The 25,244-nt window shown below is 43.4% G+C and overlaps 1 protein-coding gene across 1 annotated transcript in view; it reads left to right on the forward strand.

Moving 5' to 3' along the window:
* Positions 1–25,244, forward strand: part of CDK14 (cyclin dependent kinase 14) — a 440,392-nt gene that overhangs the window by 346,399 nt on the left and 68,749 nt on the right. Inside the window, exons 13-14 of the mRNA XM_040964848.1 lie at positions 9,452–9,591; positions 15,487–15,630. Coding sequence (XP_040820782.1) covers positions 9,452–9,591; positions 15,487–15,602 — 256 coding nt within the window. The 3' untranslated portion in view covers positions 15,603–15,630. The remainder of the gene's footprint in view (positions 1–9,451; positions 9,592–15,486; positions 15,631–25,244) is intronic.

The raw sequence follows: 25,244 nt of genomic DNA on the forward strand, positions 1-25,244 counted from the left end.
GATTTATTGGCAATGGTAAACAATATAGAGACGTATTAGGGGTGATACACATACCATGGCACATTCAGGGTGTTTGATTCAGGATTATCTAAATGCTTGGTGGGGCACAGACAAGGTTGATGCTCCCATGGCATCTGTCCCTTACAGTAATGAGGACCCTAACCAAATCATGCAATAAGCTAGATGTTTGCAGTGACTATGTACAGTAAGACAATCACACAGGATGGTGTTCCTAGGCCAACATTTACAAGGGCTGGAAATTAGACAATTTGTTCAATTCCACATCTGGAGCCGCTACAGCAGCAGAACCCATCACACAGTAGGCACTCAGTAAACACACCCATGTACACACACACATATATATGTGTGTGTGTGTATGTGTATATATATATATATATATATATATATATAATGGCTTATATATATATATGTTATGGCTACCGCAGTGTTTTGTTCACAAAGCTAAATGAGTCACTGGTCCTCAGTTGACTATAAAATGCCTGTAGCTTTTGGTAAAGTTAGCTACATTGTTAAGAGAATATTGAATGCCAAAATGAATACCAAAGTCAACACCCAAGTAAAAGGAAAAACATAGTCCCACAACAGAATACAGTATTTATAAAGGTGCAAATTTGTTGATTCTAATCCATTTTTTCTTCACTAAAGGTGGACCTCAGCATGGCCTTGAGTCTGACTTTCAGAAGTTTAAAGAGAGCTTTGGAAATTCAGATTTGGAGGAGAAGGGGAAATCCCTTAGCCTATGGAACTCTATCATGAAAGAATGAAATAAATAAATAAATAATTTTTAAAATTTTTCTTTATATACTTCAAGATTTTCTAAATGTTCTAGAATGGTCATGTCTTTCATAATGAGGAATAAAAGATAAAAGCTGTGGACCAGGTGGTGTAGAGACGAGGGCTCCAGCATGGAGGCATGCGCCATGCCCAGCCTTGCATCACCGCTGCGTCCTGAAGGCCACTGCCTCTGCTAGCGGATGGAATGCTGATGAGCGAGTGCTGGGTGTGTAGAACAGTAGAGGTAAAGTGGGAACGTCTGCCGCAGAAGGGAAGTGCTCCCTTCCCCTTTGTGTGCCTTCAGGAGCACAAACCTGAAAACCAGTGTTCCGGTTCCCAAGTGGTTCCATGTCTGTGGTCTTGGTGGAAGGGCAGACACTGTAACAGGTGCTTGGTGCGTTGGGTAGTCAGAGACACTGTGTGACAGGGAAGGCTGAGAGGAGTTTCCTTGTAGGAGAAATAAGCATTAGAAGGGATTTTGACTTAGCTTACAGAGGAGATCCAATGATTCAACGGTCTTAAACCAATTCTTTCATTAGACATAAATACAATTTCTCTTTATATCATAATCAAATCATGTATTTTGAAATCCCAGATACAATATTGCAAAATAAGCTGAAATTAGAGTCCCCAGCAAATCAATTCTTCATCTGCTTTGAGCGAACTTCAGAAACCCATGACTTCTAACCTAATTGGATTTTCTTTCATTTTGACTTAAATGGGAGCTCTACTTTTGGTGATTTTCTCCAGTCCTAGCCATATTGATATCTTTACAAAACACATTTTTAAAGGAGCGAGGAAGCTTTAATCAACATAGAATGCTAAACTATACATCTTTTGCCTTAAAAAAATAATAATGTTTTTTTACATTCTTTTCTTAGTATCTTGGAACATGTCCAGTCTAGCAGGGGATAAATATGTGAAGAAAGGGTCCTGTGGAATGTTAACTGTGCTGCTATTTTTCTTCCTTTTATCATGTCCCAAGATTCACCAAAGTTGATATAAATTCACCATGCCTTCTTTAAGAAGCATAGCAGCGAGGCATTCTTCCCCTCGGAGTCTGACTCTAAAAGGTGATTTCCTGTCTCCCCATTGGGTTTAAGCCTGTAAAAAGCATTAAGTGAAAAATCTGATATATTTGTTAGGGCATTTATTGCTTTACTAAGTTATATTTTCAGTCCTCAGTGAAAGGTTTATTGAGAACATAAACCTTGAAGAGGTTTTGCTCAGGATTAAAGATCTAGTTTTTCTTTTAGTGAAATAATATCACACAAAATGATGCATTTCGAGAGCTGTTCTGGCCCTGTTTGCGGGGAGGGAGACTCCATTCCATCCCAGCTCTGCCTGTGAGCTTCTGTAGGGCTTCGCCGACTTCTTCCACACAGCCCACTGAGGAGCCGACAGACGCCCCGTCGTAAGTTAAGCTGTTTTTCCATAGCCTTTTATGGTGAACGTGCTCCCCACCCCACCCGTGAAACTTGGAATAAATCTTTATACGGAACAAAAAGCCATGCCTAGTGTTTAATGCGAACTGATTATTTTTTCCACAAATGGATATTTGGAGTTAAACTTCCAATTCATTCTTTCAGCATCAAAACTGAAACTTGTCCACTTCACAGGAAACAGTGCTTCCATCAGGCACTTTGAATTCAGTGATGCTAGGTACTGCTTATTCTCTGCATGTACGGATGCCAGCCTAGCAGGGATAAGAGCAGTCTGCTTTGCTTCCTTCACAGTTATTTCCTTAAAGTGTGTTTAAAAACCAGCGACATAATAATAATCAAGTTGAGGAAAATTCTGGTAGGACAGGGCCAAGCTTCGTGGCGGGCAGGTGAAGTAGGACAGGGCCACGCATCTTACCCTGAACTGGCTGCACGTCAGGAAGGCTCTGAGGAGCCTGGTGAGATCCAACTAACAGTGGAATTCCGTACGGGCAGGGTCTATAGTCAGGAAGGTTTATATAGAGTTCATGATCAGGTGTTAAAACAGTTCATGTGGGCCCAGCATGATAGACTAGCAGCTAAAGTCCTCGCTTTGAACATGTCAGGATCCCATACGGGCACCAGTTTGTGTCCCGGCTGCCCTGCTTCCAATCCAGCTCCCTGCTTATAGCCTGGGAAGGCAGTCGAGGACAAGCAATGCTTGGTAGGAAATACCCCAACACATAGCTCCCCCTCCCGGACAACCGGCAGTTGGTCTGAGACGCAGCTGTCAGTCAAACTAGGCTCCCTGATGCTGCTTCCTCGGAACTGAAACCTGACAGAGCCCCCGAGACATTCGTGTGAGCCCACATACAGGCTTAGTGGAGGACACGTCTAACAAAGCTCCTGTAGGAGGGTAGGCTTTTCAGAACTGTTTGGGATTATGGCCAGCCTGTTTGGATACAGGTAGCAAAGGGTACCTTCTGTTTAGCATTGAAAACATACTTTCCATTGTATCCATCGATCTTTCTTAAAATCACTCAGTATGGAGTTATATCTTGTTTGAATCTATTCCCGTACCATAATGATATCAATACGTAAGTGCTGCAGAGAGATTGAGTGCCACAATACCAAGTGTGATCTGTGTGTGTTTGGAATATCATACAGAATGAAAATCCCAGGAGCTATGAATGACAGGCTAGACCTTCTGTGTCTTGGCCCTCAGTCACTTCGAATGTGGATAGTAGGACCTTTCAGGATATTTGCCTGCTACTTTTTTTTTTCTTTTTTTTTTTTTTATTGTTGCTTACATTGTATTATGTAGTACAGTTTTATAGGCGCTGGGGATTCCCCCCACCCCTCCCAAACCCCTCCCCCCATGGTGGATTCCTCCACCTTGTTGCATAACCATAGTTCAAGTTCAGTTGAGATTCATTGCTTGCAAACACATGCCTAGCATGAAGTTCAGCGTCTTATTGTCCAGATAAGTTCAGTGGCCTCTTGGGGAGACCTTCTATGGTCTGAAGATAGGTCTAACAGAGTAAAGATCCGGTCAGTTAAAAGCCCCAACAAGGCCTCAGTATCAATATACAACATTATGGAATTAATTGACATAGTATTGGGTAAACAATATGTTAAAAATAATGCAAGTTCCATTCTTCGAAACCTCTGGGTTGAGACAGTATCAATGACAGGTTCAAAAAATAACAAACAACCAAACAAAAAATTACAGGTTAAATCAAGGCAAACATGTGGTATCTAATCTTTTGGGATTCACTCATTTCCCTTAGCATTATAGTTTCCAGTTGTGCCCATTTAGCCAAAAAGAACTGCATTTTGTTTTTTTTAATAGCTGAGTAGTATTCCATGGAGTAGATGAACCAAAGCTTTCTTATCCAATCTTCTGCTGATGGGCATTTCGGTTGCTTCCATGTTTTTGCAATTACTGATTGTGCTGCAATGAACATAGGGATGCATGTTGGTTTGTCGTAAAACAGGTGTTTTGGATATATTCCTAGGAGTGCTATTGCTGGGTCATATGGTATGCAGATTTTGAGTTGTTTGAGTGTTCTCCAGACTGATTTCCATAGAGGCTGTACCAATTTGCAGCTCCACCAGCAGTGGAGTAGGGTTCCCTTTTCCCCGCATCCTCGCCAGCAAGCGTCGTTGGTGTTCTTGTTTATGTGGGCCAATCTTGCTGGTGTTAGGTGGTACCTCATCGATGTTTTAATTTGGATTTCCCTTATTGCTAGGGAGCTAGAACATTTTTTCATATGTTTGTTTGCCATTTGGACTTGTTCCTTTGTGAAATGTTTGCCCATTTCCCGTGCCCATTTCTTGAGTTTGCCTGCTACTTTTTATCTCCCACATTTAAAACTTCCCATGGGGGCCTGGCACAATAACCTAGCAGCTCAAGTCCTTGCCTTGTAGTGCTGGGATTCCATGTGGGCTCTGGTTCATATCCTAGCTGTTCCACTTCCCATCCAGCTCCCTGCTTGTGGTGTGGGAAGGCAGTTGAGGATGGTCCCTAAGCTTTGGGACCCTGCACACCCACTTGGGATATCCGGAAGAGGTTCCTGGCTCCTGGCTTGCTTTGGGTTCAGCTCCAGCCATTGTGGCCACTTGGGGAATGAGTCAGTGGATCAAAGATCTTCCTCTCTGTGTCTCCCCCTCTCTGTATATCTGACTTTCCAATAAAAATAAAATCAATCTTTAAAAGAAAAAAAACCTACCCATTGGATTTGTATAACCATTTTTTTTTTTTTGGCTCTGTCCAGGTCTTAGGTTGAATTCTTAATGGCTTTCTATAAATCTCTCTTCGTGCTGTTATGAAAACCTCCGTTTTAAAATCACAAACGTCTGGTCGAGGAGTTCACAGAAAGTCCATGATGCACAGAAGCGCTTACCTGCCAGGTTTCCAGACAGAGCTGTCTTCAGTGAATCCAGTGTTCGCCCCGTTGGGTGCGAACGTGACATAGGGAGGGCCTGAAGACAGAGTGGGGATGGGCCAGTGAGAATTTTTAGTGAGAATATAGTTGCTTGTGTAGAACACAGATCCTCTAACTGACAAATTTATGAGATGGTATTCTTTATTATAGCTAAGTAATTCTCAATATCCTGGAATCATTTTTATATATCTGTTAGAAATTAATCATTAACTATTCTTGTGTCGGGTGTTATTTTTTCCCCTCTGTCCCAATCTCTTCAAAAAAGAGAAGTGAATCTCTGTTAAAAACCTGGGAAGACATCCAAAATTTAAATGCCTGTTCAGCTGCACAGCCTACTGTTTGTGTACATCATCATTTGTTTTATTATGTAGCTGATGAAAAGGAGGCGTGTTTTGTCAGTTACACCATATATTTATACTATCTGCAAAGCATGGATAACATTTTTCTTGGGGGAATAATTGACCAGTGTGAACTAACATGTTAAGTTGTGTCAGCTTAAACATCTAAATACTGTAAGTAATAAAATGAACAATTCAAAGAGGTAAAGATAATCACTAGGTACGTAAAAGTAGAATCATAAGTTGTTTTTTTTTTTTTAAGGATTGATTTACTTTAAAGAGTTAGGGAAGACAGAACAATCTTCCATCCTGTAGTTCATGCCCCAGAGGGCTACGATGGCCAACACTGGGCCAGGCTGAAGTTAGAAGCCAGGAGTTTCATCTGGGTCTCCCACGTGGGGGTGGCAGATCCCTAACACTTGGAGCATCCTCCACTGCTTTTCCAGGCCATGGACAGGAAGCTAAAGTGGAAGTAGGGCTGCCAGGACATGAACTAGTGCGGGTATGGGACACCAGCATCGGAGATGGCAATGTTAGGTCCATGCCAGAGTGCCAGTCTCTGAATGCTTATCTCCTACAACAGAATGTGAGAGATGCTGAATTTTAAAGCTCAATTCGAAATAAGACGGGCAGAGAGAAAAATGAGAGGAACAACAGAGTGCAAAATTAAACCAGCTCATCAATAGTCACACAATGGAAACATAATCAACTTTCTTATTTTGAAGACAGAAATTATTTGATTAATCAAATAATTAAGCCCAGCAATATAATATTTATGAAAAACTACCTTAAATTATGGATATTAAACACTAAAAGTAAACAGGTAACAAAATATGCAGACAGATACTAAACAAAAAAATGGAATTTCTTAATGTGAGAAAGAAATGAACTTCAACTTGGGAGGTTCTTTTAATGATAGAGGATCACTATGTAAGGATTGAAGATTTAAATACAGCAGTGCTAAATAGTTAAACATTTATCTGTTCTTACAGTACAAAAATTTTTAAAAAAATGTTTTTTAATGAATTTACAAGAGAAGCCTGAAAAAACTCTGCTGTTAAATGGGAGATTGAGAAGAGCGCAGTCTAACCATCTGATAAGGGATACCTCTGGCTTCAGGTGAAACTGACACTTAAGGTATCTGACATCCATGGATTCCTCAAAGTGTCAAATCTGATACAAACTCCAAGATGCACTCAGTACAGTGGGTTTAGGAAGTAGGCTTTGTGGTACAGTGAGGTATGACTCCACTCCCCATTTCAGAGTGCCTGGGATGAGGTCACGCCTCAGCTGGGGATCCAGCCTCCTGCCCGTACCGTGGGAGGCAGCAGATGATGGTGGCTCGAGGAGCTGGGTCATCACCATCCACGTGGGAGTCCCACAATGAGGTCTGGGCTTCTGGCTTCAGTCTGGCTCATCCCAGGCCATCATGGAAAGTGACCAGTAGGCACAAGATGGCAGTGTGTGTGTGTGTGTGTGTGTGTGTGTGTGTGTGTGTGTGTGTCTGTCTGTCTGTCTTTGTCATAATGCAAGTGGTCTGGCAGTGGCTAACACTCATGGAACACACATGCAGAGAGTTGAATAAAATTGATACTAGAAACACAAATGAGGAAGTAGAAGTGAGTTAAACTAAAATTTCATGCTTTAAAATGAAATATAAAATTTATAATTTCATTGGCATTATTAACGGATAGTCGGGAAAGAATATGAGTGTCTTGTATTGATTAATTCTTTATTTTAGATGTATAGAGTATATTTAAATATAAGCAAGAAAAATGTAAAGGACCAAAAAGGACTTGATTGTTTTCAGCCCGTATTTATACTCCTGTGAAACTGTGGTCTTTCTACTTTCAGCTTGTTGAATATTATGGTTACTGCTGCATTGAGCCTGGGGTTTCAGAGTGGGCTAAAATTAGGCTTTTGCAAAAATTAAAGAAATAAGAAGGAAGGAGGGGTTGATAGAAGGAAAGAGGGAGAAAGGAAAATATAGTTATGGTTATCTTCTTAGGATTGGACTATGAAAACATGAAATCTGTTCTCTATTAATAAAAATTTTTGGAAAATAACATAAAACCAAGATATAATTATACTTAAGTACTACTCATAGTAGTAAAACCTGCCTCTTTCCCATTTCCCTTCCCCATGTCCCCCTCTCCTCTGAATCGGCCTTTCAAATAGTTTTTTAAAAGCTGTCTTGCTTTCTGTTTCCCATGTTTTATACTTTGCAGTTAGGTAGATTGAAGTACTCAAGTTAAGATCACCTTTGTCTTGTTGAACGTGTAACATTCACACCATGTGCCGGAGTGCCTGGTTCCAGTCCCTGCTGGGTTCCAGTTTCAGCTCCCTGCTAGAGAGGCAGCAGGTGATGGCAACGCAAGGAAAGGGGTCGGGTCCCTGCTACCCACGTGGGAGACCCATGGTGAGACCTGGGCTCCTCCCAACCTGGCCCAGCCTCGGCTGCTGAAGGCATTTGGAGAGTGACCCAGCAGATGGAAGTTGTCACTCCCTTACAAATCAAATAATTTCTGTTTTAAGTAGAACCTTTTTGATGATCCTGTACATTCTGATAGGGGCCAGGCCTGTTGGGAAAAAGACTAGAGAATTTTTGAGAACGCCTCTTTTTCATGTGGACAGATTTCTGTTTGTCAAGCAGAGTTGTTTAAGCCTGATGTGTTAAGAAACAATCTGAACCCATTTGAGTGAACTTTCCTATGAAGATCTGCAGAGAAGAGCTCTTCGGTTGGATTTTTGGAGTAGGGTTTTTCTTTGTATTCATCCCTTTCTCTGTCCAAATTCATCATTCTTTCTTTGCATCTGATCTTTCCTCTCCAGAATGACAGTTGCCAAGTCAATACAAAGAATTCCACTGGGTCATTGTGGGAAAGATGGCTTTCAGCTGCTTGTATAGTGCTTCAAGGCATTTTCAGAAAGCACACCCAAGGGCCGATGAGGCTTCCCTCTTCCTAGAGTCGCTGCACATGTTGCATTGTGTCACAGCAATTCAGGAATCTAAACCATGTAGAGTACACCGCCCCTCAGAGAGCGCTCCAAGCCCACCCCGTCCCGCCCTGGCTTGGATTCCTCCTCTGTTGCATGGGCGGAGTTCACAAACCTTGTCAGAGGAATACCAGCGAGGGTGTGAACTGGAAAGGTGGCTGAGAAAAACCCACCGCAATCCATAAATGGTAGCTGTTAATGGGAATATCTTTGTGATTAGCATTCATGTTAATGATCCACGTGGAGTGCTGTGAGCAGAGAGAAGTTCTGTGAGAAGCAAGGCTGGACTGCCCTGAGTGAAGCTGCTCCCATTTCAATGTCTTTACGACCAGAAAGGCTACTTCTGTGCTTATCTTGAGCTGCCCACTTTCCACCTGCTGCTGTGTTAAAGGTCATCTTGAATTGATTCAGCTCCACATCTTTTTAGCATAGCGTGTGTGTTAACCTGTGCACGCATGGAACAGTTAATATTTGACAGTGCATTTGTTTCCATAATTTTATCTTTAGTGCCAGAAAATATAAATCCTAAGAGGAAAAATAATGTTGGTAACTGAAGAATTTAATTGGAGTTTCATTTTAACTCCTAGTTATTTGGTATTGCTTTCCTATAAATGTGTCCAGATGTGTATGCAGCACATAGATTCTGTGAACAATTATGGTGGCTGTTCAGTAAGCCATCTTGTGAAATTTTCCAGTGCTGAGCCAACTTTTTTTCATTCTGAATGTATCAGTCCTTTGCTTATGACAGATTTTTTTTTTTAAATCAATGATACTGTGATATCTGCAGTAATGGTCTGTTTGGATAACAGGTACTCTAAGAACTTTGTTTTCAGCAGGTTATTTGTTTTCTGGTCAGGAACAGTGAACTGAAACACGAGGTGAGCTATGTGTCTTTTTTGGTTGGTGTTCTTGCTTGTTCTGATCTCTCTCTCTCTTCTGCATCTGTCTTTAGGCTCAGCTACGTGAATCATGCGGAAGATCTGGCCTCCAAACTCCTCCAGTGTTCCCCAAAGAACAGGCTATCTGCACAAGCCGCCTTGAGCCACGAGTATTTCAGTGACCTGCCCCCGCGGCTATGGGAACTGACCGACAGTGAGTATGACAAATCTGCAATGTCCAATCAAAGCACTTTAGCATCTGTGTGTGGCGTACGTGTGGAGAGATTGACATGTTTATTTATGCACAGGCATAAGGATGCGTGTGCAAAGGTGGTAGAGCAGGGAGAAGCAGAGAGAAAGAGTGAGAGAGGGAGGCAATGGGGGAGGGCTGTTCTGTGTCTATATATTTTGTGGAATCCTGCCATTCAATTGCTAGCTTACCAGACGCAAGAAGAAAATGGATTCCTTTTTCGCTATCTCTGCTCTGCAGTCTGCAGCTGTGCGTCTTTGTATTTGATTATATGCGCGTCCGTAAAAATGATCTGAGCAGTCATAAAGGAAAAGGGAAATATGATTTACATATTTAGTGCTTTCTGCGTACAGTACCTTTAAACTGGCTGCAGTACACAGAGAAGGAATGATTCATTTCTGTTTGATACTCCGAGACCATCTCGGTTGTAACAATAACCTAGGAAGGGCTGCTGGGCGGTGAGGCGCAGAGCGGGCAGCGGGCTGGCGCGCTGAATTGACATGTAAGGACTGAAGACATGTAATTCATTTTAACTACAAATGTTCTTGGTATTCGTACAGACGGTTCTTCTCTAGATCTTTTAAAACAAAACACATTCCTGGGTGGGTTTTTGTTTTGTTTTTACAGAACTGTTCATATTTACACAGCCTTTTTCAATTATATTTTAAATATTTGGGGAACGATTTATGACTGAGAGGATCTCAGCTTTCTTCCAAAGTGTGAAACAGAATTCTTGTGAGATTTTGCAAAACACTGTTGCAGCAGGGGTATTTTTGTTCAGTGGTGGTACATTTTTTTCTGAAGTGCCAATTGCAGATATTCTCATTCTGTTTTCTAACTGCTTCAAAAATGTAGATAGTGTATATATACCTGAATATTTGCCTTTTAATCCTTGGGTACACATCATTTAATAGTAAGCATGAAGTTATTTAGTTAGTCTCTCAGATTTTAGATTTGACTACCCATAGATGTGACACCCGTATTAAATTTTCCTTAAGAACAGTAGTTCTTTATTTTGGAACTAAGTAATGATTTCTGTTGAATATTCCTCATTTTTTTGGACGTGCCGTTGGCTTCCAGTTTTCTTTACCTCTAAATGACCGTGGAGCTGTGGATGTAGGATTCTCCTCACATGCCGTCCCCTCCCACTTTTACGCCCTGCTCCTTCCGCCTTTCTAAAAGTCTGTCGTTATAATGGTGACCGTCGTAACTGCCATCTGCAGTTTTCAAAAATTTGAGGATGAGATTCCCTTGGAAAAGTAAGGAATTGATGACACATTTTCCTATCCCGGAAGAAGACGGCTTAATGCAAATAGGCTTGCTCGCTTTCCTGCCTCTCACAGCCACACGCGAGGTTGGTTTGTCTCCTGGTGCAGCGGATCTTGCTATCATTTCTCCGTGCTGACATCTCAATCCCATCTGACTCCGTGATTGAGTCTAAGCCAGAACGGTGATGGTCTGCGAATTCTGAATTCTGTCATGGCACTTCTCTGTTAATATGGACTTATTACCCACTCGCCACTTAGTTTATCAGCCAGTGGTTAAATACAGTTTCTATCAGTGAGTAAATGCCTCCGCATTATCACTGGGGAGCAGGCTGCCAGGGGAGACAGCCTTGTCCCCGTCATTAACAAGCACAATGTATGCAGAACACCAGAGGGGAATTAAAACCACAAAAAATACCTCAGGGTGGTATTTTTAATATGAGAATTTAATTTGTAATTTCACAGATTAAGAATTTTGGCTGCATTAATCCCTTTATCAGCTCACAGCAGGCTATTTGCAGAAGCATAACCATAAGGCGATATTCATTGGCAGAAACACGTCTTTGCATAACGTTAAACATCAGGAGCAGTGAAACCTTTTGAAGGGGGGAGAATAAAGATGAAAAATCATTATATTTTTAAAGCAAGACTCTACTAAATGCCTCCGGTAACAATTTTGAGTTACAGAAATGCTATTTCTGTGTCTAGGAGATAATCATTGTAAAGCGCAAATCCAGTCGCAAGAAAGGACAACCCCAGTGTTAGATACTCCAGTCACTTCCATTTAGAACAAGGTGGCAGCTGCACTTGTAAACATGTTTACAAAACAAAGAATTCCCAGACTCTGGAGACTTTGGGAATTAGTTCCTTTAAGTGAAATGACTGGCTTTGTTGATTCTCTTGTCTAGGCCGACTATATTTAGAAATGACTAAAATTCTTCAAATTAGATTTCCTGGAGTGCAGAGTCCTGTCAGCGGCACCCTCACGTGCTTCCCTCCCAAGGAGGTTTGGGGGAGGAAGTACTGTGGAACTAATGGATGCATTGTCCTGCCCGCCAGGGCGTGGTCTCCACTCATTTCTGGAACCTCACTGCATCCATCTGCTCGGACTACTACAGCGAAATCACCATAGCCCAAGTGGCACAAACAGTGCGCATCTGTTGTTCAGTTCTAGGAAGGAAATCCAAGATGTTGGCAAATTCAGTGTCCATAAGGTTGGGCTACTCGGTCTGCATATGGCCCCCTTGTTGTGTCCTCACAGGGTGGAGAGCCCCATGTCTGTCTCCTTCTGCCTACACAGCTCCTAATCCCATCGTGGGGACCTTGCCCTCACGACCTCATGGTACCTAGCTACTCCCTGAAGGCCCCATCCCAGAAATACCAACACACAGAAGTTAAGGCTTCAGTTTTGTCCACAGCACTGTCATCCACCAAGATGACTCTTGGCTCTCATTCCAAACTTAGTTTTTAATTGGCACATAAAAGTTGTATATGTCTTTGAGGTATCATAAATATTTCCGATACATGTATGCATTGTGTTGTGTTCAAAACAGGGGAAACACATGTACCTCCTCACTTTCTAAAGAAGGAAGTGAAAGCAGATTAAAGGAAAAAGCGGACTCAAGCCTTCTGGCCTTGGGCATCACAGGTCCAGGGAGAAACCCAGCAGTGTCCTTGGTAGCTGTGTGACACTGGGCACCGTGTTCATTCCATGGATTAATATTCGAAAGAGAGTGTACTCTCCTGCCAGACTCGCTTGTTTGGAAGTCTGCCTAATGATGTCACCTCTTCATTGTGTAGTTCCTTTATCATTCTGCTACATCAGGCTGATCTGAATGAAACTCTTCACTTTTTTTCCATCAAGTTCATTGTTGTCCCCAGAAGCCCCAGACACTGCTGCAGAAGAGGACAACAGGGGAGCCATCTGCAGGAGTCCCTTCTGAGCCCTTGGTCCCCATGGACCATGATGGGCATACAGCACTGCAGGGGTCCAGACACGGACTTGTGCGTGCGTACACACACACACACACACACACACACACACACACACACACACACACACACACACACACGTCAAGGATCACAAGCATGGAGAGAGAGAAGAGAGGCACCACTCTGGGTCAACACCTGTATGAGACCCGGGGCATTAGTTAAGCACACTTCACAGGGGTGACTTTTTACTTACGGCTTCAGAGCAAACAAGTTCAAGTTTCTGTTGCACAGTGACTGTGATCCATGTGGAGGGGGAAGGTTAAGAGCAGGGTCCATGAAGCAGGCTGCATTCATCTGTCCCACAGGAGATGGATTACCAGGGACGGGAGACTATGGATGGACCACACTGAGTAACTGGCAGGTGGTTGCAGTGTAGAACTAGCACCTGTCAAGGGTGAGGTTAAGTCCTGTTTCTAATATGAGAAAGTCCAACTTACATTCAAAATGGATGCCCAGGCAACATAAAATTTCAAGCCTTCTATACAGTTATGTAATGTCAAAACTTAGAAGTAACATGTGAGTTTAGAGTGCCATGGAAGCAGGAATTATAAATGTTATCTAGAGGAATAATGGCGTAATTATCTGGGGATCCTTTGATTAAAGCTGGTGATCTAGTGGCGCCCCATCATTGGCCCTATGAACCGAAACCCCAACAGCCTTGCCCCACTTCTTCACAAAGATTTAATTGCAGAGAAGTAAACAGAGGGCTGATTTAGAAGAAATTCATTACTTTTTCCCAGATACACTACAGGGTGTTCTCCTGTGTATATGATCAAGTTGCATAAATAATTGAAGCTGAGCTACCCTTGTCAAAGTAAATGAACAAAATACGCTTCATAGCAGAGTCCTTGGGTTTATTGCATTCATTTGCTAGTTCCTAATACTCCAGCAAAAGAAGGCCCACAAATCGGTGCCATGTGCAGAGCCCTGAGGTGGGAATTCGGCCACTGGGACACCAGCCTCCAGTTCACCATTCCTGGCTAGGTACTCTGGAAAAGTACCTCGGTGTCTTTGTGTTTCCAGTTGCCCGGTTAAGAACAAGTGAGAGGGACAGCTCCCATACACATTCCTGTGCGCGGGTCTGCACGGGTCAGCACAGTGGAACATATGGACCATCATCTGCTCGGAGGAGCTTTCCTTTGCTGAGTTTCCAGCACAGGATTCTCTTGTGGTTTTCCCTTTCCTTCCTGTACCACTCCTTTTCAGGCTGTTGACGGCTACCCCTTGTGTGCCAGACCTGCCAGATCTCTCATGGCTGGAATATCTGACCAGCTAAAGCCCAGAGCTTTTTGTCAATACTTTCTGGAGCATTGTTGAGCTCATGAGTTTCATGATTTAGATATCATCTGACTACCAGCAGCTCCTAGGTTCCACTCTGCAATACTGTCTTTCCTGATTCCAGACTGAGATGTATAGTAGGCTACTTAGCATCTCATTGAGCTATTCAGGAGACATCTCCAACTTAACCTTAATAAAGTGAGTTCTTGATCTTTTTCCCCAAAATGTTTGTCTTTGTAGTCTTAGCCTTCATAAAAAAAATGGCAAGGTCATTCTTTTAGTTGACGGAAGTTCTCCCTAGCAAGTTCTCCCACAGATCTTGCTGCTTCAGAATATATCTGAGGGCAGCAGGTGTATAGCCTAAAGGTTAAGACACCAGTGTCCCACTTTAAAGTGCCTGGACTCGTTACCCAGCTTTGGCGCCTGACTCCAGCTTCCTGCTGCTGCACACCCTGGGAGGCAGTGCTGATAGCTCCAGTGCTTATGTCCATGACCCCCCAGTGAGACACTTGGATTGGGTTGCTGGCTCCCATATGGCCCAACCCCATATGGTGCAGACATTTGAAGAGAGAACTGGCATGTGATACCTCTCTCATATATATATATAAGATATATAAGGCTATGTATATATCTCTCCTTATGTGTGTTCAGGATTACGCTCCAGCCCACTTCACTGCTGTCATTCTGACCCAGTTATCCTGTGGTCTTCACCTGCCTCATTGTAGTAGCGTCCTACCTGCTTTACTTGCTTCTCTTCTCACTTCCTTGGAATTGGCTGTCACTCTTCCTCCTCCTACAGGTTCTGCCTACTCTCCCCTTAGACGTATGCATGGCTGCTGTCTCGCGTCCCTTGGTTCTCAGCCTAGAAGTCCCTACCAGGGAGGCCTTTGCTGACCTTTCACTCCCAAATTTTGTTTTTTTTTTTCCTTCCATTTCATGTATCTGGAGGCCTATGATCTGTCTCTCCAAACTGTAATTTAAGAGAACGGGGATTTTCCTTTGTTCTGATTTCTTCACTGCAAGATTCTGCCTCTAAGTAGGGTAAAATGTGTTGTCTGCGAATTCCAGTTGATCATTGTGGATTAGAGAAATGTAAGGAGCCCCGGCTGTGGTTTGAGGGGAGGCAGGCTGCTGCACTGCATGTGTGTATGTGTGTGGGGGCCAAGAGGCTGCTGACATGTCAGAAATCAGCAGATCTCATCATGTTCAGTGTACCAAACATACAGAATTGCATCTTCATATGCAATTGCTTTTTTTTTTTAAAGAAAGGATGATCATATATATATATATAAGTACATAACGAAAACTTTGATTCCATCCACAGTGTCTTCTGTTTTTACCGTCCCAAATGTGAGATTGCAACCAGAGTCTGGAGAGAGCATGCGGGCCTTTGGGAAAAACAATAGTTTTGGGAAAAGTCTATCCAACAGCAAACACTGAGCAACATGGCAGCCCCAAGAGAGTGCAGGTAAGACAATGACATGCTTTCCCGGGAAAGTGATGCTCCATGGATGTTGAATAGGTGTTTCACATGAACAGTTTCTCACTCCTTTGCGCCTGCCAGTGCTCACATATGTCTCCTGGGTTAATCGGTGTTCATCAGCCTTCCCACCGAGTCACAGTGCGGCCGCTTAGTTCCATCCATCCAGGCACCTACTAGCTTCAAACCAAAATTATACTTCATCGTGCGCTTCTACTTGTGAAATCATGATCACTCCGTTTCAGTCATAAGCAAATCATTTTCGCTTCTGACCCGTTCTTCATTGAGGTTAGGCAAGGGTTCACTTTGGTCTGTGTCTAAGCCACAAACCTGCCTTGGTCGGCTCTCCCACCTTTTAAGTTTGTTGCTCTTGTTTAGAATGTGGAGATGTTACACTAACATGTAGATTCCTGACGTTTCTTGAGAAATCAGCATTGGCAACACCGCTCCTACCGGAAGTTGGTGTGTCTCCTTGTGCTTGCCTCCCTTGGAGAGAGCCGCCTCGGCCCCGGTTCAGCTGAGCTGCTATCCAAGACAGACCTCGTGGTCTTTTCCATTTTGTAGTCTGATCCTCGGAGCTCGCCTGTTCCACAGTAAAAACGTAGACACAGAGCTCTCCAGGTGTGTCAGGCTACCCCAGTCATCACAAATGCCACACAGTGACAAGTGCGAGATGGCAGCTTCCAGAAAGCCTATGCCTTTTGATTGCCAGATGAGAATGGTGGTGTTTGGGAATTTCACACAGTGTGTATCCAAATGCTTTCCTTCAGTGTAATATAACTCTCTGAAGCAAAGAAGTAGAAACATGTTTTATGGGAAAAGCTGGTTTGTTTAGTGTGCATTCTTGTACCCTATTCCTGTGGAATTTCAGTAATTTAGGATTCTAGGGACTCAGAAACTCCTGGGTTAATCAAACGTTTTAATGGGTTTATCACACAGCATGGCCAAGAGCAAGTTCAACTGTCCCCAGTGATCTGCCAGTGTCTTTAGCTATTTCTGTTCTCTGAATATGGCCAGTTCGGTGCTTTTCGGCGAAATGGCAGTGATGGGTGGGTGACTTGATGACGCGTGGCATCAACACTGGTCAGGTGTTACGGCTGCACATATCTTCTCATCAGTAAGAGTCTTCAGGGTTTTTTCTCTCTACTGGATAAAAAGCGACCTCGTAGCACAAGTTGGCTCACGTGGCAGCATCTCTACTCCCACCTGAAATTTGCACTGGTCAGAGCGGAAGTAGGGCTGAGCAGGTCACCAGTTCTGAGTATGACTTGGAAATCAGGAGAGTTGCAGTATAAACCTGCACTCTCCCAACGAGGAAGGCTCCTGGCTTCGTAAATCCATGAGCCATTTCAGTCGAGCAAAACTATGAGTGGACTTGACTTGTCCTGCTGTCTCCTGCCCACAGGCGTGGGGACAAGGCTGACTTTGAACCTCAGGGCTGTGTTCTTTGTTAGCTCTCTTGGGATCTCCTGACCCTAGCCCAGCCAGTCAGTGCTGCCATGAAGTGTCTTAGGTCAGTTCCTCCTTCAAGTTCACTGGGCAGGAGCATTGCCCACACTGAACTGCTGATTGAAAACAAATTCTGTGTAAAGGTGCACAGAAGTATAATTGTCAATACGTGGAGCCTGCACAGAAAGGAATTCCCCTTGTAATGTATTTTTAAGCCCAGGTTGCATATCTGTGCAGTGGAAGCTGTTCCTCTAGAATTGTGTCAGTGCAATGTGAGTTTTCTTTTTCACATCAACTCTCGAAGCTTTAATATTGTTACTGTGGCTTTCTTCCCAAGTCCATTGCCTCAGCCTGATTCAGTGTGATGCTGAGGAAACTGCTCATTTTCTTCTTTTCGGGGGAAAGCTAAAGGGAAGCTGGATCCTAAGAAGAGTCGACAGGGAATGCAACAATTTGATTCCTCACCTTTCTATTTTAATCAAACAGGGCTATCCTAGAAACCAGGACCAACAAGCTAATTTATCATATGGAAGGGCCATACTCCAATCCATAGCTGAATATCAAATTATAGACATTACATAGCAAGGAGTCTATGTAAATAAGAGCTCCATTAGAGAAGACTGTATAATTGCCCAGGCTTTGGTTTGGTTGGTGGTGCTGAATTCATTAACTGCTTAGAATAGGCCCTGGGATCTTTAATTTCCTGCAAATGTCCCAGTTCTTTGTAATGCGTGGAGCTTGGGAGGAAAGGCAGGTGGAAGGAGCCGGGTCTCAAAGAGGCGGCGCAGTGGCGGCTTAGGCAGCTGTCTCCTGGGAAGCATGCGAGAGCCGGGTCAAGGAGCAGAATGGATGCTATCACTTCTGTCTGTGAGGTGCCAGAGGACTGAGCAGACAGGAGCATTTCAAGTTCAAATTTTTCTCCCATAGCCTCAGTGCCAAATTATTTCTCTCCTTGCATACTAAGGTCACTGCAATTATTTAGTTGATAATACCGGATTTGCATAAATTGGCCTTAGTGGAAAAGCTAATGAGATGCATTTGTGTTTTGCGGCAGAAGGCAATTTCATTTTCAGAGTTTTCTAACCAAATTGAATGAAAAGAAAACCGCACGCACCTGAAGTCACAGTGGGTCGGTGCCGTTGGAGACCCAACTGTTGTGCTGCCACGTCCTCCAAAGACACTTGTCCACTGAGGGTTTCCTGGACTGTCCCCACTCACCTTACCAACCAAAAGTGTGATCTTTCAGAAGTCTGACAGAGCAGAGCCTTCAGTGTCAACAGAGATCTGCCAGGAAAAGAACAGAAGCTGTGTTGAATATCATACCCGTTAGTATCAGTGGTCCCAACCCCTTCCCCACGTTGAGTTGGTTTTGGCAGTTACTGTAAGGAGGGAACAAAGGGCGTGGCTTACGTTGTCTACTCCTCCTCTTACTGAACACAGCTGCACGCGGACTCTGCCCATTTAGGCACCTGGGTTGTTGTTGTTGTTTCTGAAATAGTGTGTCCTCACTGTGCAACATCTCTCAGTGGACCCACCGGTCTTCAGACCCCATGACATCCTTATTAAACGTACAAATACCCATGTAGTGCATAACATTTTTTTACTTGGTTCCAGCATAAGAGGCTAACTGCACGCATATTTTTGGTGACCCCCTTCTTACCTGTCAGCATATTACACTTGCTAATCCATGTTATTATGTAAGAATTATATGACAGTGGGAAAAATGCATTAAATTCTTTCTGCTTGACTGGTCATTAAGCAATCATTTGGTAAATATAGTCAGATTAACAGAGCAGAATATACCTATTGTTTAATACATTTTAATTAAATCAGAGATTTTTGTTTTATAGTGACTGGATTCTAGGCAGAGAGCAGTGTTCTGGTGGCATGGGTGAGGGTGAACATCCCTGGAGCAGTGGTGAGGCACCAGCAGAGTTTTCAAAACCCATGCTCCAGGGGTCCTTGAATCTACATTTCAAAGAAGCTCAGCAAATACTGATGGAAGTAGCCTTTGAGCCACAGGTGATGCATTCTGCAGTAAATTATGCAGGATTTGCGGATTTATGAAAGAAAGTAACCAACATACGTGGGCCCAGACCTGAGCAAGACAAAGCAGGAAAACAAGTTTCCATCATAGAAACAGAAGACCTCCTCTAGCCCTTTCTTTTCACTTCCTTTTTCTTCCTTCTTTTGTTCCCTCCTCCCATCCTTCCCTGCCTTCTTTCTCTTTAGAAAGGAATGGAGTTGTCCTGTCCAGCACAGTCACCTGGTGGCTGGGTGAATTACAAATTTAATTCATTTGAATGGAATTACAGTTTTGTACCCTTAAAAACACTTCCACATGCCCACTGCTCACCAGGTCCCACAGTCAGTGGCCTACGTTGGGGAGGGCAGGTGTAAACGCTTCCAGCATTACACAGTGTCCTGCTGGTTAGCGCCAAGGAAGAACTTTGCTGCTAATTGGCTTTTCAAAGAGGAATCAGGAAACCGAAATTTCATTTGATAAGTAATTTTTTAAAATGAGTTTTTGTTTTAAATTACAGTTGCTTAAACTCCCAAAGTATGTAGAGAAGAGGTGGGTGCAAAGAGGAGGGCTTGAGACCACTGCCTCGAAGTGACACCAAGAGCTGCGGGGGCACCATGTCTGTGCCCACAGGAACAGGGAAGACCACGAGAAAGTAGGTGTTGGCACATTTCAGAAAGTAGTGTGGCCAGGTCTCCTTCAACAGAACTGTGCAGGAAAAACGGCTTCGCAGGCTACGTAACTATACTTACGAGTCTCCAGCCCATAGGCCAGTATGGTAGGCAGAGCTCCATAGTAGGGGCCAGCATCGTGGCACACTGGGTTAAGCTGCTACCTGCAATGCCAGCATTCCCTATGAACACTGGTTTTAATACCGGCTGCTCCGTTTCCATTCCAGTTCCCTACTAAAAGCATCTGAGCAAACAATGGATGGCTGGGGTCTTAGATCCCTGAACCCACGTGGAACACCCAGAAGGAATTCCAGAGTCCAGCTTTGGCCTGCCCAGCCCTGGCTGTTGTAATCATTGGGAGAGTGAGTGTCAGTGACCCATTTCTGCTAATCCTGCTGCTTCAGTGCTTGCTTCGGCAGCACAAATACTAAAAAAATGATCCTGCTGCTTCTTGTTTCTTGTCTTTGTCTGTCTCTCCCGAGGCGGTCTGCCCTCGCGTTCCTCTGGTCTCAGAATTAGCCCTTCCCTAGAGCGCAGCTCTGCATGCTGTAGCCTTCGCCATGACATGGAGAGCAACGCTGTTGTGTCAGCCACCCTCATATAAGTTGTGGGCAGCTTCTGGAGGGGCACGGGGACCTGAGCTGGACACTGCCTGGTCAGCCTGTTGTTACAGAACCCCTCAAAGAGGGCTTTAGGCTTAGTCATTCCAGAACCCTCTGTGAAGTGAACAAGTAGTCTGGCTCCCATGCTGTGGAGGAGAAACACACAAGTCATCAGAGGAGAGCTCCACTTGTTACGGAGTAAGCATCTTGGCTCTATGGTGACTTGGTTCTATGGTGACTTGGTTCTGTGGTGACTTGGTTCTATGGTGACTTGGTTCTATGGTGACTTGGTTCTATGGTGTCTTGGTTCTATGGTGACTTGGTTCTATGGTGACTTGGTTCTACAGTGACTTGGTTCTTGGCTCTATGGTGACTTGGTTCTATGGTGACTTGGTTCTATGGTGTCTTGGTTCTATGGTGACTTGGTTCTATGGTGACTTGGTTCTATGGTGACTTGGCTCTATGGTGTCTTGGTTCTATGGTGACTTGGTTCTATGGTGTCTTGGTTCTATGGTGTCTTGGTTGATGACCAAAGTTCTCTGAGGCACGTCACATTTTTTTTCTCAACTATAGGCACAAAAGGAGATAATACCCATTAGCATTTTTTTTAATGAAACAGATATAAAAGTTTCAAGAGGTACAAGGGATTTAGGTGTCTGATCTAGGTTTCCCTTCAGTAGCAGAAAGATTTCTGTGTTTTTTTTTTCTTTTTCTGTGAGAATTGTTCTTTTCTGCATGATCTTATACATCTTTTTCCTATCGAACAACAACCGTTTTGTTATCTCTGGTGCCCCGCATAGTTGACAGCAGTTGTGGAAGTAACAGGCAGTGCGGGAAACAAAGCTCAGCACTCCTCACAGACGTCATCTGCAAGGACCCCATTCTCACCATGACCCCCGCAGTGCCGCAGGCTACGACAGCAGGCATGATTTGGGCATGTGGAGGCACTTGGAGCCACAAATGCAGCATGGTAGGAAAGCCCAGTGAGGAAGAGGCTGGGGTCGCATTCAGCGTCCTGAGCCACGCTTGCTTCAGCTCCTCTGGCCTGTCCACTCTCTGCTTGTTCAGTCACCTTACTCAGCGCTGTGACCCAGCACTTCGTCCCAGCCCTTAGGAACGTTAGCAGGAAGCAGCGCTGTCCTTCCCCACGCAGTCTGTATATTACGGGTGGGGGCACGGGGAGAGTCGTAGAATGGAGTGGAGACGACCTCACCTTGTGTGTTTAGCCGAAGTGCATTTAGGAAGTGCGCATTTGATTCTTGACACTAGTGTGTATTGTCTAGACCCGCAGAAAGCTTCCGAGAATGCTGTAGAGTTCCTGCTCCCTTTGCTCGCTACTCCCAAGTAGTAACACGCTCCTGCATTGTCACTCTCTTTGTCACATACAAACCATGTATGTTACGCGATGCTCCATAATCTTTAACTATTGTACCATGCTTTTATTAAAAGCAAGGAACTTGGAGTGATTTTTTTATACTAAAAATACTAATACTTTTTGCTCATGGTTTTTTTTTCCTGCCTCTGACTGAGGATTTTCAAAAGCAAAATGACTGAAAGAGGAAATTGATTTAATGCTCCACAAATTGGTTCATCAGCCCATAGATCTTCTGAAATTGACTTTTTTAAATGATTCAGCATTTTCAGGTTAGATGCGATTTCAAAATAGGAAAGGAGGGGAAATGGCACTATTACATGCATCTTGTGACTTTTTAAAGATTTATTTATTTATTTACGTTGCTTGAAAGGCAGACTTTACAGAGAGAGAAAGTGAGACAAAGAAATCTGTTCATCTTACATGTTACAATTCCCAAATGGCTGCAACGACCACAGCTGACCTGAACAAAAGTCAGGTACCAAGGGCTTCTTCCAGGTCTGCCATGCAGGCACAGGGGCCTGAGGACTCGGGCCATCCTCCATGTTTTCCTAGGCCATAAGTAGGAAGTTGGATTGGAAGTAGGGCATCTGGGACATGAACCAGTGCCCAAATGGTATGCCAGTGCTGTAGGCAGAGATTTAGCATGATATGCCACTGTACTAGCCCCCATTTTGTGACATTTAAAACCCAAGTGAATTTCTCAGTGACTGGCCAGTATCATGCTATTAGTAGCCAGCAAGTAGTACTTTCTTATGAATTGTGGGCACAGTGTAATGTGGCTGGTGCCCAAGGTATCTGTTAAAACAGGGCTTGGCCACACTGTTTAGCAAGTAGTTACAGTTAGTTCAAGTGCTATCTTCTTATTTTTCTTGTTCATTTAATGTTGATTCCTGTGAGTTTGGGATACAGAGGGAATTGTGTCTGCCCTAAGAGCCCTGTATTGTATTATTAATACTAGGATAGCAACTGAATCCCACTAGACCGTCTTTGTGGGCTGCTGATACTCTAAGAAGTGTCTCAGCATAAAAGGAGGCTGTTAGAGTTGAAGTGGGCTGATGGTTGGGGATGACATTTGAATGCGCGAAGGACACAGTCTAAATGACATTACTGAGAAGGGAAGGCAAAAAACAGCTCGAAACTGTGCCTGTTGTCCCCTGGCCGCTCCTCACTCCTGAGAGAACCCCCGCTTGGGAGCCCTGTCTGGGTAGACACATGGAGTGGGACCAGGCAGAGCTAGACGCTGGGACCCAGGGACAGAAGCCAGGCTCACAGGTCCTGAGGCACATTAACATTCTAGACACGCAGCACCCATAATGAGGACCACAACCTGCCTGTAGTTCAGTAAACAGCATTAAGCATTTTAGCCAAATTATTACAAGTAAAATTAACAAAATGTTCATAATTCTTGGAGATGGTTCTATGCATAAAGCTTTTAAGAACATCAGATTGGTTGTGCAAATAAATAATTTAATGAATCTCTCCTGAAACTTGAGATAACGGCTTCATCTTTCTTTCTCTCTCTCTCTCTTTCACACACACACACACACACACACACACTTAGTACACTATTACAGCCAGAGAAAATAATTTGTCAGTAGTCCCAAAGTTGTTAACACTACAGAGAGCAAAGAATTATTTTTCAACCTAAAGAAATAATGAGTGTGGAGAAGAGAACTTGATGGAAATTTATCCATAAACTTAGCGCATGCATCCCAAGCATGGAATCAAATACTGCATTGCTGATTTTCATATGTGGTGCATTTTTCCCTGTAAATGGTCACCATTCCTTAAATGCAATTTGTGTTGTGTATAGCACCCTTGGATTATCATTTTCAATGCAATTAGTCAGATGTCCTCAATTATATATAATAATTACTATAAATAGGGCTGTTGGACTAATTATTATAAATGAGGAAAGATGTGTGATTGTCATGTGCAATTAAATCATGTACAATATTTATTTAGCATTATCACATGCAATGGTGTAAGGATAACACTTAATTACATTGTATCATTCCTTTGTCAACAGATCTAGTCCACACTAAAATGCCTAGACTTTGTGACTTATTGCCAAATTAACCACCTACTGGATCTTTTTTTATTGCCTTATTCTGTGGACCGGGGGCCCACTAAGTTTAAATATAATTGAATAAATCGATTGTGCAGGAAAAATACAGAAGGGAAGCAGTGATCTTGCTTACATTAATTAAGAATGCTCAGATTGTTCTACTTTATGGATATTCAGAATTTAAACTTCTCTGACCCCAGTGCCAGCATGCACTGCACCTGTTTGTTTTTAAATGCATCTATAAAAATCAACAGACCTAAATGGTGACAACATTTAAAATATGCCTGAGGAAACAACAAAAAAAATGAGACCTTTTCTTTGCTGTGGCCAACATTCTAATCACCCATAGTTTACAAATGCACACTTAACGAGCTTATAGCACATAATTAATTCTGCAAAGGATGCTGCTCCGCGGAGTGGGATTATGAGATTTGCTTATTATAGTGGCAGGAGAAATAAATCTATTTTCTCTCCGTAAGGTGGGGTATTCTTGTGTTCTTTAGAAACTCGCACATCTCAGAGGTGTTGCTCTCGAAATGATCTCAGGATGGAGAGAAATCAGTAATTACAGAGCTAGGCATTCAGTTGTGTCCTAATTTTCCCATCAGTTTTCAGTGTTTTGGCTGCCTCGGAGACTTGAAGTATTCTCATTAGGTAGCTGCAGAGGCAGCCTTTCTGCCCACTCCCTCATTCTCTCACTCGCTTTTCCTTTTTCTCCCCCTTCCATTCCTGCCTTGGGAGTGACTGTGAAGATCATTTGCTGGAATGATTGGCAGGTTAGAGGATTCGATCAGATGAGTTCCTCTTAGCGCAGGTCAAAAAGGCTAGTTAGCAGGAGCTGTCGAAAAATGCCAGCAGCATTCGAAATGGGAAATGTCATGACTTCCAGGCAGGGGGTGCCACCTGGAACAGAAAGCCCTCAGCTCATTAGCAAGTTACAGGATGCTGGCTTAACTGGAGGGAGCAGGGAAGGAAAGATAATACCCAATAGGGAAAATGATTGTGAAGTGGAATTGATTTCATGTATAATTTGTTTATCACTAGAGGGGACAAATGCTGTCCTCCTGACATGAGCAGAGGAGTGTGGACTATGAATGAAGCAACTTAGCATAATCTCCAGGTTGAGCTTTGGATTTAAAGAATGCAAACTTCTTTATTCTGAGCTGTAGAAATGATCAGGTCATGTTACATTAATTAAAGCTGACATACTCTCAAATGTTTTATCTGGGCAATTGTGGCAATTCAACAGAAACGGCTAGAGATAGGCAACTTTAGAAAATAAGCCCCCCCCCCCCTTCTGGTGTGGAAGACTAGCTCAGTCGCATACTGAATTTCGGCAGGGCCGGTGTTTATATTCAGTGGTTAGCTAGGCTGCACAAGGCTCCTGATTCACATGCAGTGTCAGTAATAGGGG

Source organism: Ochotona curzoniae, unplaced genomic scaffold (assembly GCF_017591425.1).
Source record: "Ochotona curzoniae isolate NIBS_2020 unplaced genomic scaffold, NIBS_Ocur_1.0 scaffold_3835, whole genome shotgun sequence".
Classification (NCBI taxonomy): Eukaryota; Metazoa; Chordata; class Mammalia; order Lagomorpha; family Ochotonidae; genus Ochotona; species Ochotona curzoniae.